Below are 16240 nucleotides of genomic sequence, written 5' to 3'. Positions count from 1 at the left end.
ATATTAAAAACAAACAAGCAATATCAGCTGTGCCAGGTGGAGGGACCATGCCCCCAAGAGAGAACTCAGCCTCCGCAGCTCCGGGGCTCCCAGTCGGGGCTGGGCCGCAGCCCTCCACACCTATTTTGAGTCTGTTTTCGATTTCCCATCTGCCCTGGTGACCCTGCAAAGGTAGCACCAGGTGGAGAGAGGTGAGAAAGGAAAGGAAAGTTGGCAGTGGCTGCCGGGTCCTCCTGGAGGTCCCCTCCCCGCCATGACTAATACCTCAGTGCCTTATCCTGAATGGGGGTCTTTGCCTGGAGCCCAGCAGGACAGAGAAGGTGGGTGGGTCGGCAGGCAGACACACGCTGGCTTAATGGGCACAAAGGTCCTGGGTTCAAGGTTTCGGTTCCAGCGTCTTCCTCCTACCCAGCCCGAACCCACTGACCCCTGGGTGGGTGGGGAAAGCAGCTAATCATCGGCACTGTTTGCTCAGGCTCTGTGGCCTGGGCTTAGGCCCAACAGCAGGAACAGAAGTGCTGCTGTCTCTTTAGATTTGAGGGTGGCCCTCCTCCGCCCGCCCACAGAGACACCCCACCCCTGCACCTAAGCTTCCCTTCCCCCCTCCACACAATGCACCGGTGCACACACAGGCACAGACCACACAGACACACACACACACACACACACAGACACACACACACACAGACACACACACACACACAGACACACACACACACACACACCCCTTGCTGTACCCTCCAGCTCTCTGAATCAGAGACGGGTAGGAAAAAACAGGCTCTGAAGCCTGCGAGTGACCCACACATACCTGTCACCCTGCAGGCCCAGGCCATCGGGTTCCTGGCTCGCGCGTGGGCTGGGCAGAAGCCAGGGCCTCCGTTCCTTTCCAGGGGGAAGGGGAATCTTCTTAGGGCTCCCAGCTTGCTCTCATCAGAGTCCTGTGCTGTGGGACCGGGATGGGCCGTGCTTCCTGTCATCACTCTTCAGTGTGACTGTGCAGGTCCCTTCTTTCTGGAACGCTCTTTGCCAGTTGCAATGAGGGAATGTGGTAGGGCAGAAAGACGGGGGTTTTGGCATCAGGGGAGTGGGCTGAATCTGGCCTTTGCTACAATGGGCTCTATGACCTTGGGTGATTTCCTTTACCACTTTGAGCTTTGTTGTTTTTTCTTCCATTGGTAAAACGCTGATAATAATACCTGCCTCACAGGTTCAATGTGAGTTGACGTGGGAAGACTTAGTTAAGGGTCCGGCAGGCAGTAGTGGGCGAGTAAATGCTGTCTCCACTGGAGGTTGCCAGAGAAAACATTTACAGTATTTGGGGCATATTTATACTAAAAAGTTCTTTGTTGTTTATCTGAAATTCAAATTGAACTGATTGTCCTGTATGTTACTTGGCAGCCCACCCCTGATGTGTCGTGTTGGGGACCGTGTCTAGAATTCCGGACTAACGGTCCGCGAACTCTGTCCAGGAGGCCACATCCTGCCCACAGCGTCATTTTTTGCCCTGGTTCGTGAGCTCAGAATGGATTTTACGTCTTTTAAGGGCTATACAAACAAAGAGGAATGTGTGTCAGATTCCGTATGCCTGTATGCAGCTTGCAAGGCCTAGAATATTTACTGTCTGGCCCTTTACAGGACCAGTTGGTGAGGGGAGTGAGAGTTTTCAGTATTTATGTCCCTATTCTGGGCCAGGCGAGAGATTAAGCAAAGCTACGTCTCCAGGACGGGAGGCCCAAGAGACCCTGTGGGGAAGGTGTGTTCACTGGGGACCGCGGGCCCCTCAAACCCACTGCCCTGCCTGATCCCTCCCTCTCCTCCCTCACTGACTCGAGTCTCTCAGGCTAGACTGACCTGTCCAGGCCTATCTATAAAAGGTCACTGGGTGTCCCAAAGTCCAAGGAGGCCTCTCCATTCTCTCAGAAGGCCTCCGCTCCCTGCACTGGCTGGGGGCAGGGGGAGTGACCCAGGTGGAGAGGGAGTTTACCCAGGCCCCTGACAGCAGGCAGACCTGCTGGCCTGTCTCTTTAAATCTCAGGTAATTTGGGAGGAGTGAGGGAGTGTCTGCTACTCCCAGGAGGAGCTCCTGCCGGAGAAGCCCCAGTGGCGGGAGTCCCAGCTCTGCCAAGTGTAACAAACTCGGAGGCCTCTGTGTCCGGCTGGTGCACCTGGGAGACCCTAGACGGGACCTCTAGGGGAGAGGGCGGGCCGGCCCTAGGGGCTGCTAATGTGGCCCCAGGGCTGAGTCTAGGCGGGGTCTGGCCTTGGCCCCAGGCCCCGCAAGGAGCCGGCCCTACACTCCATGGGGTTGCCGCTGCCCGGGGAGAAGGGGCACATTCTCTGCCTGTGGAGAAAGTTCCGTAGGTGGTTCCAGAGACAGGAGTCATGGGCTCGGAGGCGAGATGATGAGTACCTGCTGCAGCAGAAGAGGTGAGCCTCAAGCTGCTCCCCCTGCACCCCAGGCTTGCCCCCCACCCCCTCCCCCTCCTCCCTCTGCTCCCCTCCCCTCTCCCCCCCCCGCCCCGCGCCCCGGCCCCAAGCCTTTTTCGGCACCTCTGTCTGGGCAGACTTCCTCCAGGCCTGACTCCTTGGGAGCATTTTGTCTCAGGGGTCTTGGCCTGTGGGGCTAGCGCCCCAGGACGCCAGGTGGAAGGGGAGGGGGCTGGCATGGGTGACACAGGTGTTTGCTATCTTTGAGATCCAATCAATGAGGGAAGCCTCTTGTGAGTACTTCCCGGAAGGCCAGGCACCTTGCTGGGCCTGGGAAGGCTTATGGCATCATAGACCTGCAGCCTGGAGGTGCTTTATATCTCTACCCCCTGGCCCTAGAACAGTCTCTTGGACAGAAACACATAGCACATATATGTACACATGTGGGAATGAATGAGTGAACGAATGGAGCAGAGAGGGAACTGCAGGCACTAGTAACCACAAAAGCAGACAGAATTTGCTAATCATTCCTGTGCATTTATTGCATCAGCCATTGACCCAGGCCCTTCTCTGGGTCAGACTCTTGGGGCAGATAGAGGGGGGTTGGTATGGAGACAACAAAGCTGGGACCCAGCCCTAAAATGTATTACCCTCTGCTAGAGGGAGAGGGGCATGGGTAACGGGCCCAAATTCCAGATGTGCTTAGAACTCACTGTCAAATGCAGGTTGAGGAATTTGAGAGGCTCTAGAGTTTGAGCCCGAAGTCAATCTCACTTGTTGCTTCCAGCCCCTGGAAACTGCCTTAAACTCGTCTGATACTCCTCCCACCTCCATGGCAGCTTAGAGTTGGGAACCGGAGAGGCGGGGCAGGGAGAAAGCTTGAGGCCACGCCAGTGTGTGGTTTCTTCTGCAGAGCCTCTGTGATCTCCCCACCCAGGGGCTGGCAGGCTAGAAGGAAGTCCTCCTCTTGGGACTTTCCTGGGCCCCTAAGAAGGCAGATATTATGTCTATTCAAAGGGGAAGGTCCAAAGTGTTTGCGTCTGAGGGTCCTTCTCCATCTCCAAGCGCAGGGGTCTGCCTGAGCTGACGGGGAGGCTGGGGGCTGTCTGGAGGCCCTGCGGTTTTCCTTCTTTTGCTCAAGGATTCAGGGTTGGAGACGTGCTCCTTTTTTGAGTTTTGGCTTCCCAGCTCTCACACCAGCTGCCCACCTCTCTCCCCCCAGGCCTGGGAGAGTGGGGGCTGAGCACATGTTTGGCCGATGACATCTTGAGGCAACAGTATGGTATTGTTGTCGGAGACCGGGCCATCACTGGTTCCATTCATCTCTTTCCCACTCTCGGGACCCTGGGGCCTGGGGGAGCCAGGCGGGAGCCCAGAAAGGCCTGGGGGCTTGGAAGTGGTGGCAGAGGCTCCCTGTGTGCCTATGTGTGGCAAAGACAGAGTGAAGGACCCGGGCTGGAGCCCGCGGCTGCTTTCCCTTGTCTTTTCTGCCCCTGTTCCTTAGGAACGTCTGGTGGGCTTTCCTCTGGCAGGCCTGGGCTAGGAAGGCCTGATGTCACCACTTGGAGGGATTCTCCCCCCTTCCTGATCTCCCCTGTCTGATTCCACAGTTTTTTGACCCCCTTCTTCCGGGACACCAGGATCCTGGGATATTGATTCCCCTCTGGGTGGATACTCCCCAGAAGGACCTGAAAGTGCCGGGAAGGGGAGTGTCCAAGGCTGTGCCATCACCCAGCTTAAGGAAAGATTTGTGGGCAGCTAGACACACATGAGCTGACCATGTGAGTGAGGAGAGCATGGCCAGGTGAGAAGGGCCTGTTACCATCCCCCCACCCCCTGGGAATGAGGCAGACCCAGAGTGAGCAGAGGGGGGCCCTGGGTGGGGTTGGGGGTGGAGCACGGTCTAGCGAGAAGGGAGCCATTCAGGTCTCTCCAGGAATACGGGGAACCCAGCATTCCTCTTCCTCTGGTAGACTCTTCTTGGGTCTTTGTCGCCGCTCCCTCTGCTTAAATGGATATTGTTGGGATCCAAGTTGAACCGTCACTTTCTCTCATTTCCTCTGCATCATCTCTCTCAGCTTTGCATCGTCTTATTCCCTGAGACGCAATGTACTAGACATGGAGTGTAAAACTCTCAGCTAGGTTTGCAGAAATGAACATGACACATTCTCTGCCCTCAAGAAGCTCGCGTTCTCACGGGCAAAATGCACCAGTAGGTATCGACTTGGGTTAAAAGTGAGCTTAGCGAGTGTTCTAAGAAGGCTGTGAACGAGCATCATGGGGCCCTTGAGGAGGGCAGTGCAGGCTCTGATTTTGGTTGGTGTGGGGTGTGCTGAGCAGCTTGCAGGGTCTGTCTGCCTAACCTGACCCTCCCCCGACCCCCTCGCTGGCATGGTCGCCCTCCCACTAGTTGGCAAAAGGCAGGGAACACTGGGGGTTCTTTTCTGTTTAGATAGATCCCTGTATTAATATCTGTGAACTGGCGTGTCTGTCAAAAGTAAGTGCTGGGACCCTGCAGCACATTAGGACTCTCTGCCTCAGCAACGACCCCCGCAGGAGCGTGCATCTACCACGTGCAGGATGCGGTTTTGGCAACTAGAGAGGCGGCCGAATCTGGAATTAGCCACTTTTCGGAGCTTTGGCTTCTTCATCCCATCGCCCAGAACCTGAGCTGGAGGGAGGTCGCCCCAAGTGGCCAGGGCACGCCTCCTCCCCACTCAGGGCTGCTCCTGGCGTCACCTGTGGTCACTGCACCAGCTGCTCTCCCCAACCTCCCCCCCACCGCCAGAAAAATTGGGAAGAGCCATAAAACTAGAAGAACCACATAATTGAGCGGTGCGAGCCTGAGGCTAGGTTCTTGGCCAAGCATTCTGCCTTAAACTCTGTCTGATCTTCTGGCAAGGCTTTGGCTTGGCTGCCTCGGTTTCCTTTGCGGAAAAATGAGAGAATGATTCAGCCTGTGTCACGGGGCTGTAAAGGGCAAACGTGGTAATACGTGAGATGCTGCTTTGGAAGCTAAAAAGCACGTTTAACCCATGGGACTGTTGTGATTAAAAAGGACGTAAGGAAAGTCAAAAGGCAAGTCCCAGTGATGGCAGGAGTTAGAGGGGCTGTGAGCTTCCTCCTATCAGAGCTGGATCCACCCAGGGAACCAGACTCAGGGCTTCTAGATGGTGTGGCCCTCCCCTGCCCAGTTGGCACGCTCCTCCGGGAGGGGCTCCTGGAGAAACCAGTGGGACCCACACATGTGGATCCAGTCCCCTGTACCTCCTCTGACCCCTCTTCAGATCCTGATTAACACAGAGAATAGGGACAGAGAAATGGCCATTGGGAGTCCCAGCGCTGCCTCTGACTTGTTTGGACAAATCACCTCGGGACTTCAGGCTTCTTTCTCCATCTATTACATGAACAGAGTAGACTAGGTTTCTAGAGACTTTCTAGCTCTAAAATTCAGATTTGAATTCTTCTCTAGACACTCTTGATCCTGCCTTGTTTCCCAGCAACCAAATATAAAACTTCATTCGTGCATACGGCACCCACATGTGCAGGTCCACACGTGAGTGCACACACAGACGTGTACGTATCCACAAGAATGGAGGCAGAGAAGACGGGCTGAGGGGACAGGGAGAGAAGGCGAGTGACAGATCCTTGGGGCCCAGAGGGAGCCCTGAGGGAAGATCGATGATTTATTTACGCTATAGAAAGTGTGCTATAGCAGCATTTCTACCAGTCCGTTATTGAACCATACCGTTCAATTTTATAATTGTCAAGCAAAATAAGACATTCTAAATTCCAGAAACACCTTTCATATCGTTATAATTTCAGATCTGGTCTCTAATTTCTTTTATTAAGTCTTTTATTAAATACTTAATCAGTGGGTGCTTGAAAGGCTTCACCTTTTTTTTCTTAGTTGAGTATTTAATGATTTGTAAGAAAACACACAGAGGGAATTTCTTACTCTATTTAATGTGAAAAATCACTTTCCTAAAAAGATTATGAATAATTATACCTCAAGGTCAGGGTTTCTTTACCTTGGCACTTTTGACATGTTGGGCAGACAATTCTGTTACGGGAGGCTGCCTTGTGTAAGAAGCTTAGCACCATCCCTGCCCTCTGCCCGCTAGATGCCAGTAGCACCCCTTCCTGCAGTCATGACAACCAAAAATGTCTCCAGACCTTGCCAAATTCCTTGGGAGGCGGCAGGGGATCACCGCTGGTTAAGGACCACTGCTCTAAATCACTGTTTGTAAGTAAGAGATTCTGGTAGTAATGTTAAGTATTCTACTAAATAAAGTGAAACTCTCCCCTGGGAGGGAGTGAGTATAATTTAACCATTAAAATCAGAAGACATTTTGGCAATATCGTCTCTTCTTCCTGCCGTAGGGAGGTGTCTGGTGAAGATGTGTAGATTTTGCTCCAGATCTAAACGTCTGTGCTGGATTGCTTTGGAAGAAACTAATTTCCCAGGCACAAGAATCTTTGGATGGGTCTGATCTTGTACCTTTTTTATGGGGCACAAGGGTAGGCAGGTGGTTGGAGGGGGGCGGGATCTGCCTTATTGCCAAGAATGCGAGCAAGGGCTTTCTCGGCTGCCCCCTTGTGGCCCTGTGATGCTATTGCAAATCATGCCTCCGCCTGCTTCCCTGGGAACCATTCAGACACTGCCCTCCGTTTTTGCTGGATTCTGGAGTCTGCCACCCAAAGAAGGCCAGGTCTCCATAAACCTGATTGGGGCTTCCAGATAAAATACAAGACAGAGTTGAATTTGAATTTCAGATAACAAATAAGTTGTTAGTATAAGTGTGTCCCACATATTGCATGAGACATACTTATATTAAAAACTTATTTTCTGTGTATCTAAAATTCACCTCTAACTGAGCATCCTCATGTTTTTATTTGGTAAATCTGGCAAGCCCCATTCAAACAGTAGCTCCCTGCCCTTCCCAGGCCAGAAGGGCAGTCATCAGAGGCCAGAAACAGAACACATATGAACTGGAGGTTTGTGAGAGACATTAATGGGCATCAGAGATGTGTCAGAACCAAGAGGGACATCTTTGGGGCTGCCACTGACTAGCCTCCCCCCCTCATGTCTTAGGAAGCAGGGAGGAGACTCTGCACTTGGGTCAGAAGCCCCCTTAGACTTATTTCTAGCTTTGCCATTAAACTTTAGTCAAAATGGGGCACAAAACTAGAAGCTGATTGGAGGGGGGCAGAGAAAGTTTACAAAGATGAGAAAGTGGCTGATCTCTGACCTCAAGGGTCCCTAGTGTAGAGGAAGAGACAGATGCTAATCACAGAACACAGTGAAAATGCTAAAATGAAAGTAAGGCCAGAGGAGAGGGTGGAAAACTTCCTGCTGTGTGTGTGTGTGTGTGTGTGTGTGTGTGTGTGTGTGTGTGTGTGTGTGTGTGTGTGTGTGTTGGGGAATACTGCTTGCTTTACAACATCTATAAAGGAGGGCTTTGGATAAATTGTTGGGAAAGGTAGTGGTGATGGTGGAGGGGGTGGGGGGTGGTGGAAGGTGTAACAAACTTGTTTTGCAGCTGTGTGCGCATACCAAGCATACTATTTTTTACTTAGATTATACGTTTGCCTAAGATTGGCTTAGGGGGTGGCCTGATGGAGATAATAAGGAAGGGCAGTAAAGCCAAACCACCTTCTGGCATTGCTACAATTCACTCCTTCTACAGATGGTGGCAGTGAGTGTCTGCCATACGCTGGGCATATTCCCAGGCCTCGCGAGCACAGAATAGAGAGCGAATAGGGCGGGGTGGGGGAATAGAGTCCAGGTGGAAGGAGAGTTGAGTTATAGCCCAGGAATGGGGAGGATGGTGTGCCCTGGGGTGGTGAGGCTGAAATGCTGGGTGTAGGGCCAACGAGAGGAAGAGAGCATGGAAAAGGAGTTGCACAAAGGCTGTAGAGGATTTTTGAGTTTCTTCTCCTGGGTGTTTAAGGACCCATCAGACTTTTGTGAACTGTGGTTGCATTTGCCGTTTAGAGAGAGTATCTTGGCAGCCTCCAGAAGAATGGATTGGGGTAAATAGGGTGTAGGGAAAGAGAATATTTTGCTAATCCTGGCCTAGAGAATGAGGACGTGGATTAATGAACATAAGCAGGAATGAGGGGGCAGGGGCTGAACGGAGAGAGATGTTGAACTGACAGGTGGCCGCCTCCGTGGCCTGATGCGGGGAGCTGGTGCCAGCATTCAGGGAGATGCACGTGTCGTGCTCTTTCCTCCTGTCCTGAGCACCCACTCACCCCCAGCTCCTGGAGTCGATTTCCTGCTACTATGGGTTCTTCGGTGTATGAGCTCCTGTTCACATAACTGGCCATCTATGGATAAATAGTGTTATTTCATTCACTCCCGTAGAAAGACCAAGTGGTTCTGGGCCAGGAGAGAAAATTAAATAAAAGGGACCCCATGTATCTTAGTTGGGGTAAGTTTTGCTATTACAAAAGGTTTTTTAGTTCCTTGTAGGTGTAAAACTGGAAAGCCAAAGAAGATGATTCTTTGCCTAAAACAAGTGAGAAGCAGATAGGAAGTAGGGAGAGACTATAATCTGATGTAGGGGCCAGAAGGAAAAAAAGGACCCACGGTTGCTTTTTGATTGACCCCCAAATATGCTGTTGTAGGAAGGAAAGTGGCAGAATGAAAGGGCTTTGCTGAGGTCTAAAAAGGGGAGCGTGACACAACAGGAGGAAAAGCTGCCAGCCTCCACATGTCGGCCTCCTCCACAAATATGAGGAAGGAATTCTTGTACCCTTAGCCCATGAAAACAAAGCTTATCTTGGAGAGTAATCTCAAGACTTTGAGTGAAGCTAAAACAGGGTTCCTCCAGAGGTCAGTAGGTCAGGAGGTGAATGAGCATTTTAACTGAAACTCCTCCCTCTATACCCCAGGTGCACAGATCACACACACACACACACCCTGGTCACAGCACCCAGGGGAAAGGAAAGCAGTTCCTGACATTCTCCCACACAAGCTAACAGGGGAAAAAGTTGCTTTGGGTTAACTAAGGGGTCAGAGAAAGAGAGATCAGGCAGCGCTTTCCCCCCCACAACGGCCCCACCTCTCTGGATGAAGACCTTTGGAATTCGTTGCCACTGAGGGGTATGGTAGACCTTGCTCCACAAGCGGACGTGCTCCCCTCCCTTGTAGGATCTGGGAGTCTCCTCTCCTCACAGCTGCCAAAGAGAACGATGTCCAGGCTCTCAGCAAGCTGCTCAAGTATGAAGCCTGCGATGTCCACCAGAAAGGTAAGGAGCATCTGCTCCCGGGTCAGCCCTGTGCACATGGCTCCCCCTCCCCCAGCCTCCTGCCAGTATAGCCCCAGGACCTTCTGCTGTGGGCCCCCAAATCTCTCCGGTCCCCATTCCCCTGCTCCAGCAAAGCCACGTGACTCTTTCTGTCGATGTCAGGAGCCCTGGGGGAGACGGCACTGCACGTGGCGGCCCTCTATGACAACCTGGAGGCCGCCATCGCACTGATGGAGGCTGTCCCGGAGCTGGTCAACGAGCCCATTACCTCTGAGCTGTATGAAGGTGAGAGGCCAAGGGGCTCGGGATGGAGGGAGGAGCGACCAGCTCAATGTTTCAGGTCAGTCTTGGTGGCGGATAATTTGGGGAAACCAAGAGGGAATGCGAGCCCCCCTCCCCTTTATCCCCCTCTTCATGTCCCTTCTTCCTCAGCATCCTCAGTGCAGCTCATTCGAGCACCAACCCCTGACATGGAAAGGCCTAGAGTGGGAAGAGGCAGGCAGCAGCTGGATCCCCTGGGAACCCTGCCAGGCCCAGCAAACCCCCGCCCCATCCTCCCCGCGAAAGGCTGCCCTGGTGAAGAGGACCCTGTGGAGATACGGGAGGGACCCGCTGCAGGATCCTGGTGACAGACCCCATGACAAGAGCTCTCTTGTCCAGGTCAGACGGCACTGCACATGGCCATCATGAACCAGAACGTGAACTTGGTGAAAGCCCTGCTCGCCCACGGGGCCAACGTGTCTGCAAGAGTTACAGGCTCCAATTTCTGCCCCGGTCCTCACAATCTCATCTCCTTTGGTGAGAGCCAGGGCCAGGGCTGGGAGGATGGGGAGGGGCCAAGAGCAGAGGGAGGGCAGGCGGAGGAGGCTCCACGCCTGGGGAAGCTGGGAGGGGTCCGCCCTCCGCACCGTCCCGCCGCTGCCAAGTGTCCCCAGGCCCAGAGCTGAGAGGTGGGGAGGGAGAGGCAGTGCCCTGGAGAGACTGCCCATCCCAGCCTGCACTCTCAAGCCGCGGGCCCTCCGCGTCCCCAGGGGAGTACCCTTTGGCCTTTGCGGCGTGCGTGGGCAGCGAGGAGATCGTGAGGCTGCTCATTGAGCACGGCGCTGACGTCCGGGCCCAGGACTCCCTGGGTGAGAGCCGGGCTGGAGGGGGAGCTGGGTTGCTCAGGAGGGGCCGGGACAGCCCTCAGGTCCACCCGGGGTGGGGGGGGGGGTCATGGGGAGCATCAGGGACTCTAGTCCCCGTGGCCACGTGACAGCCCGCGTCCTCCCCCAGGAAACACCGTGCTGCACATCCTCGTTCTCCAGCCCAACAAAACCTTTGCCTGCCAGATGTACAACCTGCTGCTGTCCTACGACGGGCGTGGGGACCACCTGCAGTCCCTGGACCTCGTGCCCAATCACCAGGGCCTCACCCCCTTCAAGCTGGCTGGAGTGGAGGGCAACACCACGGTGAGGGACCCTCCCCCAATTCCAGTGTGTCCTTCTCCTGACCTTCATCTTACGTTTCTGGCCCTTTGAGGAAATAGATGTCACCAGCTATCCCCGATGCTGAGGTCCCGTTTTCAGCTTCAATTGGAATTTCTCTTGCAGCCCCTGTCTCTCTTTCTTGCCCACTTTCTCTCCCTTGAGTTGTTGGGGACTTACAGGGTCTAGATCCCACCCTGGAGTGGTTTGAAATGCCCACGTCCTCCTGTCCTTTCAGCCCACAGGCAGCAGCCCTGCATCCCCTCACCTCCCGTTTCCCAGCTCTAGAGGGAGTTACGGGGGAAGAGGATGAACTTGGAGGCTGGCATGAAGATGGGGTCTTTTGCTTGCAAGGCTGTGGCCCCTGAGTGAACAGCGAGCACCCTTTCGGGGGTGCTGTGCTGTGGGCAAGCTTCCCGGCCACACCCTGCGCAGGCCCCTCTGCTTGCTCCGCCTCACTCACCTGCCCTCCACCCCCAACCTTAGATGTTCCAAAACCTGATGCAAAAACGGAAGCACATCCAGTGGACATACGGGCCGCTGACCTCCACGCTCTACGACCTCACGGAGATCGACGACTCGGGGGAGCAGCAGCAATCCCTGCTGGAGCTTATCGTCACCTCCAAGAAGCGGGAGGTACGCGATACGGGGAGGGGGCAGGAGGGGGTGTGGTCTTCAGGGGAGGGAGCAACGGGGGAGGGGAGTCAGGGTCTCTGAGCTGCTTGCTCTCTCCTTGTTCTGCTGCAGGCTCGCCAGATTCTGGACCAGACGCCAGTGAAGGAGCTGGTGAACCTCAAGTGGAAGAGATATGGGTGGCCATACTTCTGTATGCTGGCTGCCATATACCTGCTGTACATGGTCTGCTTTACCACGTGCTGTGTCTACCGCCCCCTCAATCCCAGGACCGACAACCAAACTGGCCCCCGGGACAACACCCTCCTACAGCAGAAGCTACTTCAGGTGACACCCTAGGAGCAGCAGAGCTTCAGGCGGGATCCAGCTCTCTGCCCTTTCTTAGACGTGTGTCACGTTCCCGTCTTACCACCCACATTTCTCCCTCACTTAAGTCTCAAATACATAGGCACAAATTCAAAATACATGCACACAGAAACACACCGATGCTCTAAGAGCAGTTTGAGCGCGCCAAACTTAACAGGTTAAAAAGAATCTGACTGGTTTGTGACCCTAGACAAGGGACGCTGACTTGTACCCAGGGGCAGGCAGGGAAGCCCCGAGTCCTCTGACCATGTCTCTCCCCTCAGGAGGCCTATGTGACCCCCGAGGATCACCTCCGACTGGTGGGGGAGCTGGTGTCCGTCTTCGGAGCTGTGATCATTCTTCTCATAGAGGTGTGGCGTGGTCGGGATCTGGGGGTGAGGCTGTCTGCCGCGGGGATCCAGCCCGAGCCTCAGTCTACAGGGCCTTTGTGTCTTCCTGGCCTCTCTCCAGATTCCAGACATCTTCCGCGTGGGGGTCACTCGCTTCTTTGGACAGACCATCCTTGGAGGACCGTTCCACGTCCTCTTGTAAGCCTCCTTCCTCTCACCCCCGTCCCTTTCCTCACCAAGGCTCCAGTTTTACCCCCTGGATCCCTGACCTCTGGAGAACCCCAGTTCCAGAGGCCCCTCTCTGATGTGTGTGTGACCCTGTGTGTCGAGCTTACGGAGGTTGGACCTGAGTGTGTGGGCACCACTGCCGTCACCCCCTTGCTCTCGGATCTCCAGGATCATCCCAGTCTCCCTCTCATCACCCCCTCCCTGCTCTCCCACCAGCATCACCTATGCCTGCATGGTGCTGGTGACCATGGTGATGAGGCTCACCAACACCAACGGGGAGGTGGTGCCCATGTCCTTCGCCCTGGTGCTGGGCTGGTGCAACGTCATGTACTTTGCGCGAGGATTCCAGATGCTGGGCCCCTTCACCGTCATGATCCAGAAGGTCTGTGCCGCCTCCCAAGCTTTCTAGATAAAGGTCCTAGAGCAGGGGCTGCAAACATTTCTGTAAAGGGCCAGATAACAGAGGTCTCAGGCTTGGAGAGCCACATACAGTCTGTCTGATTTTCTTCTCCTTTTTTTCTCTTCCTCCTTCAAAATTTTTTTCAATCCTTTAAACATGTAAAATTCTTGTTCAAGGGCCAACCGAAACTGACCAAGTAGATTTGGCCAGCAGGCGAGTTTGCCAACCCTATGCGAGAGGGGTGGAGCTGTTAAGACTTCTCAGGGTTAGACCTCTTAGAGGCTGAAAGGGGCATTTGCTCAAGGGATTGATGTGGAGCTGTCCTCCCTTCCTCCCCTCCGTCTAGATGATTTTTGGCGATCTGATGAGATTCTGCTGGCTGATGGCGGTGGTCATCCTGGGCTTTGCCTCAGGTACATCGTCTGAGATGGGGGCCCTGGGCTGGAGGAAACTAGACAGACAGCACAGAGTACCTCTGGATAAACTTGGCGGGGGTGGGGGTGGGGAAGGTGGGAAGGTAGGCAGAGGTAAGAGGAGGCCGTAGGATCTAAGGACTGGCTGTCCCTCGGGAGTGTTAGGGGGCGGTGGCTCTTGGGATCAGGAGGGTGAGCCACATGGAAACTAAGGGAGTGAAAGAACCCAAAGTGCAGAGTGAGGCAGGGCTGGGCTGGTGACTTTGGAGAGGAAGGAAAACAGCACTGAAATGGGCAGCATAGAGCTGGCTATGGTTTATTCACATGTAACTAACTCTCACCCCCTGGGGCGGAGCAGCCTTCTTTATCATCTTCCAGACAGAGGACCCGAACAAGCTGGGCCATTTCTACAGTTACCCCATGGCGCTGTTCAGCACCTTCGAGCTGTTCCTCACCATCATCGATGGCCCTGCCAACTACAGCGTGGACCTGCCCTTCATGTACAGCGTCACCTATGCTGCCTTCGCCGTCATCGCCGCTCTGCTCATGCTCAACCTCCTCATCGCTATGATGGGTGACACGCACTGGCGTGTAGCCCACGAGCGGGATGAGATCTGGAGGGCCCAGGTGAGCCCCCTGGTGGCGGGGAGCGTTCGTGCAAGTCATTCCCTTCCTGCCAAGGGCGGGGCCAAACTCAGAGGCCGGATATTTTGTCCCTACCATAGGTTTGGACGGTTAGCGCACAGTACAAAAGGTTATGCAAAGTGTACAGAACTGGATTAGCAATACAACTGAGCAGTACTGGAATAGCTGAAAAGAATTCCTCACAGTTTTCTCAAAAAGTCAAATCTGTCTTTTCTAGAATAATCAACAAGAAATGACGCTTAGTAGTGGCTACCAAAGCATTCAGTAAATTTTGTTACTGAATAAAAAAGCTGGAGTATCACATCTTTCTGGCAATATTTAAGTCTTCAAAATTTGACCCAGAAAAATTGGACCTGTTAAAAATAATGCCACACAAACTCCCTATATAGCAGAAACTATCTTCAGTCAGATAATTGTGATGGGGACAAAAGAACAAATTGGATCAAATCATCATTTAAAAATACAAAATAATTTATCTCAACAAAAATAATTTCAGCAAAGTAAATGGAAATCCCTCAAATTGGATGGCATCTAACTGTGTTGTGTAGAAAATGGAGTTAAAAAAAACCCTAATCTGGCTAAACAGGGTTTGCTGATGAAAATATTTTCTTCCCTGCGAATGTATTGATATGAGATTTCTCTGCAGGACGTCTGTGTTTCTAAGTGGCCTTCACATCTGTAGGGTCAAAATATTCTGTAGCCCTGCGGACCCTTTCTCTTTGCTCCGCCCTCCTTCCTGTCTCCTTGGGGCAAGGTCTCCCCACCTGCTGCAGGACCAGCCTGGCCTGGATGTCAGGTCACGGGTGAAGTGCTGTAGGGCTCAAGGCCCACCCACTGTCTCCCGCAGAAGAGGGCTGACAAAGCTGGCGCTGCCCTCCCCAGCTCAGGGGTGTTGTCACCTCTGGGAAACCATGAGTTTCCCAGATGTTGCTCAACTGTTGTCCCTCTGCCTGGCGTCCTCTCCTCTCCTGGTCCGCACCCAGCCTCTGATTTCATCCTCTTCTGTCCCCACACGCAGGTCGTGGCCACCACAGTGATGCTGGAAAAGAAGCTGCCTCGCTGCCTGTGGCCTCGCTCCGGGATCTGCGGGCTCAAGTTCGGGCTGGGGGACCGTTGGTTCCTGCGGTGAGTGACAGCGGGGACTGGCGCCCCTCTGCTCAACCTCCTGCCCCCACGGGTCCTGTGCAGGCCTGTGTGCTCCCTGGGCTTCAGGCCTCACTGGGAGAAGGGGGCCTGCTAGGTTCCTGGGCCCTGAAAGCATCCCCAGAGCTGCTGGACTCGGCTCTGTGCTGCTTCCCGAGGCCTGGCAGCCCCTGTGCCCACTCGGGCTGCGGACAAGGGAAAAGGGCACCAGCAGTAGGGTTGGGCGGGGCCAGGAGACGGGCTGGTCCAGGGTCAGCCTTTCCATCAATTCCTCCTTCCCCCCAGGGTGGAAGACAGACGGGATCTCAACCGGCAGCGTGTCCGGCGCTACGCGCAGGCCTTCTGCAACCCAGGCTCCGAAGATGACATGGAAGGACGGTGGCTGGGCGGCCCCTTCAGCCCCCACCTGTCCCTTCCTGCCCCCTCGGTGTCTCGAAGTACTTCCCGCAGCAGCATGAATTGGGGGAGGCTGCGGGAAGCGACCCGGAGGAGAGAGCGGAGGGGGATGGTGAACAGGGCTCTGGAGGACGGGGAGGGTTGGGAGTACCAGATCTGAGTGCCTCCGCCCACCTTGGTGCCCGGCAGCATCAAGAAAAGCCTAGACCTCTCATCGGCCAGGTCCAGAGAGTAGAACACAATAAAGGGAAACCAAGGAGCAGGCCCACGCCTCACGGTAAGCACAGGGCCCAGCGCGAAGAAGGACCCAGCTTCACCCACCCTGGCGGCTGCAATGTCTGAGCAAAGCACTTTAAGAAAGGCTTGCTGCCTCGGGCACCGGTCTCCACCCCGGTGTCACAGCTGAAGATGGCAGAGGAGGCTGGGGAAAGGTGTAATGAGGGGATGGGTACCGCCTCGGGGGGAAGACACCTCCTACCTTCCAATAAAGTCCTTCCTGCTCTCCTTGCGCATCCTTCTCTGCAGTGTGGTCTTCCC

General features: G+C 54.4%; 1 protein-coding gene across 4 annotated transcripts; it reads left to right on the top strand.

Annotated features, from left to right (window-relative positions):
- The first annotated feature begins 2085 nt into the window (after nucleotides 1–2085).
- LOC309665995 (transient receptor potential cation channel subfamily V member 6-like) lies at nucleotides 2086–16207 on the top strand. Of its 4 annotated transcripts, XM_082472996.1 has the most exons (15): nucleotides 2086–2427; nucleotides 9587–9684; nucleotides 9847–9969; nucleotides 10345–10482; nucleotides 10716–10814; nucleotides 10960–11135; nucleotides 11637–11786; nucleotides 11898–12110; nucleotides 12413–12499; nucleotides 12600–12676; nucleotides 12923–13088; nucleotides 13453–13519; nucleotides 13878–14146; nucleotides 15183–15289; nucleotides 15593–16207. In XM_082472996.1, the coding sequence occupies exons 1-15, from the start codon at nucleotides 2300–2302 to the stop codon at nucleotides 15861–15863; spliced, it is 2169 nt and encodes a 722-aa protein (XP_082329122.1). In that variant the 5' UTR covers nucleotides 2086–2299; the 3' UTR covers nucleotides 15864–16207. The 4 variants fall into 4 exon arrangements, with proteins under 4 accessions (XP_082329122.1, XP_082329120.1, XP_082329123.1 ...); XM_082472994.1 differs by lacking the exon at nucleotides 12923–13088 and having other exon boundaries at nucleotides 2168–2427; nucleotides 12413–12676; XM_082472997.1 differs by lacking the exons at nucleotides 2086–2427; nucleotides 9587–9684 and having other exon boundaries at nucleotides 9853–9969; nucleotides 10350–10482.
- Nucleotides 16208–16240: the final 33 nt, after the last annotated feature.

The sequence above is a fragment of the Balaenoptera physalus genome, assembly GCF_965194825.1.
Source record: "Balaenoptera physalus genome assembly, chromosome: 8".
Classification (NCBI taxonomy): Eukaryota; Metazoa; Chordata; class Mammalia; order Artiodactyla; family Balaenopteridae; genus Balaenoptera; species Balaenoptera physalus.
This window is presented reverse-complemented; position numbering and strand designations above follow the sequence as displayed.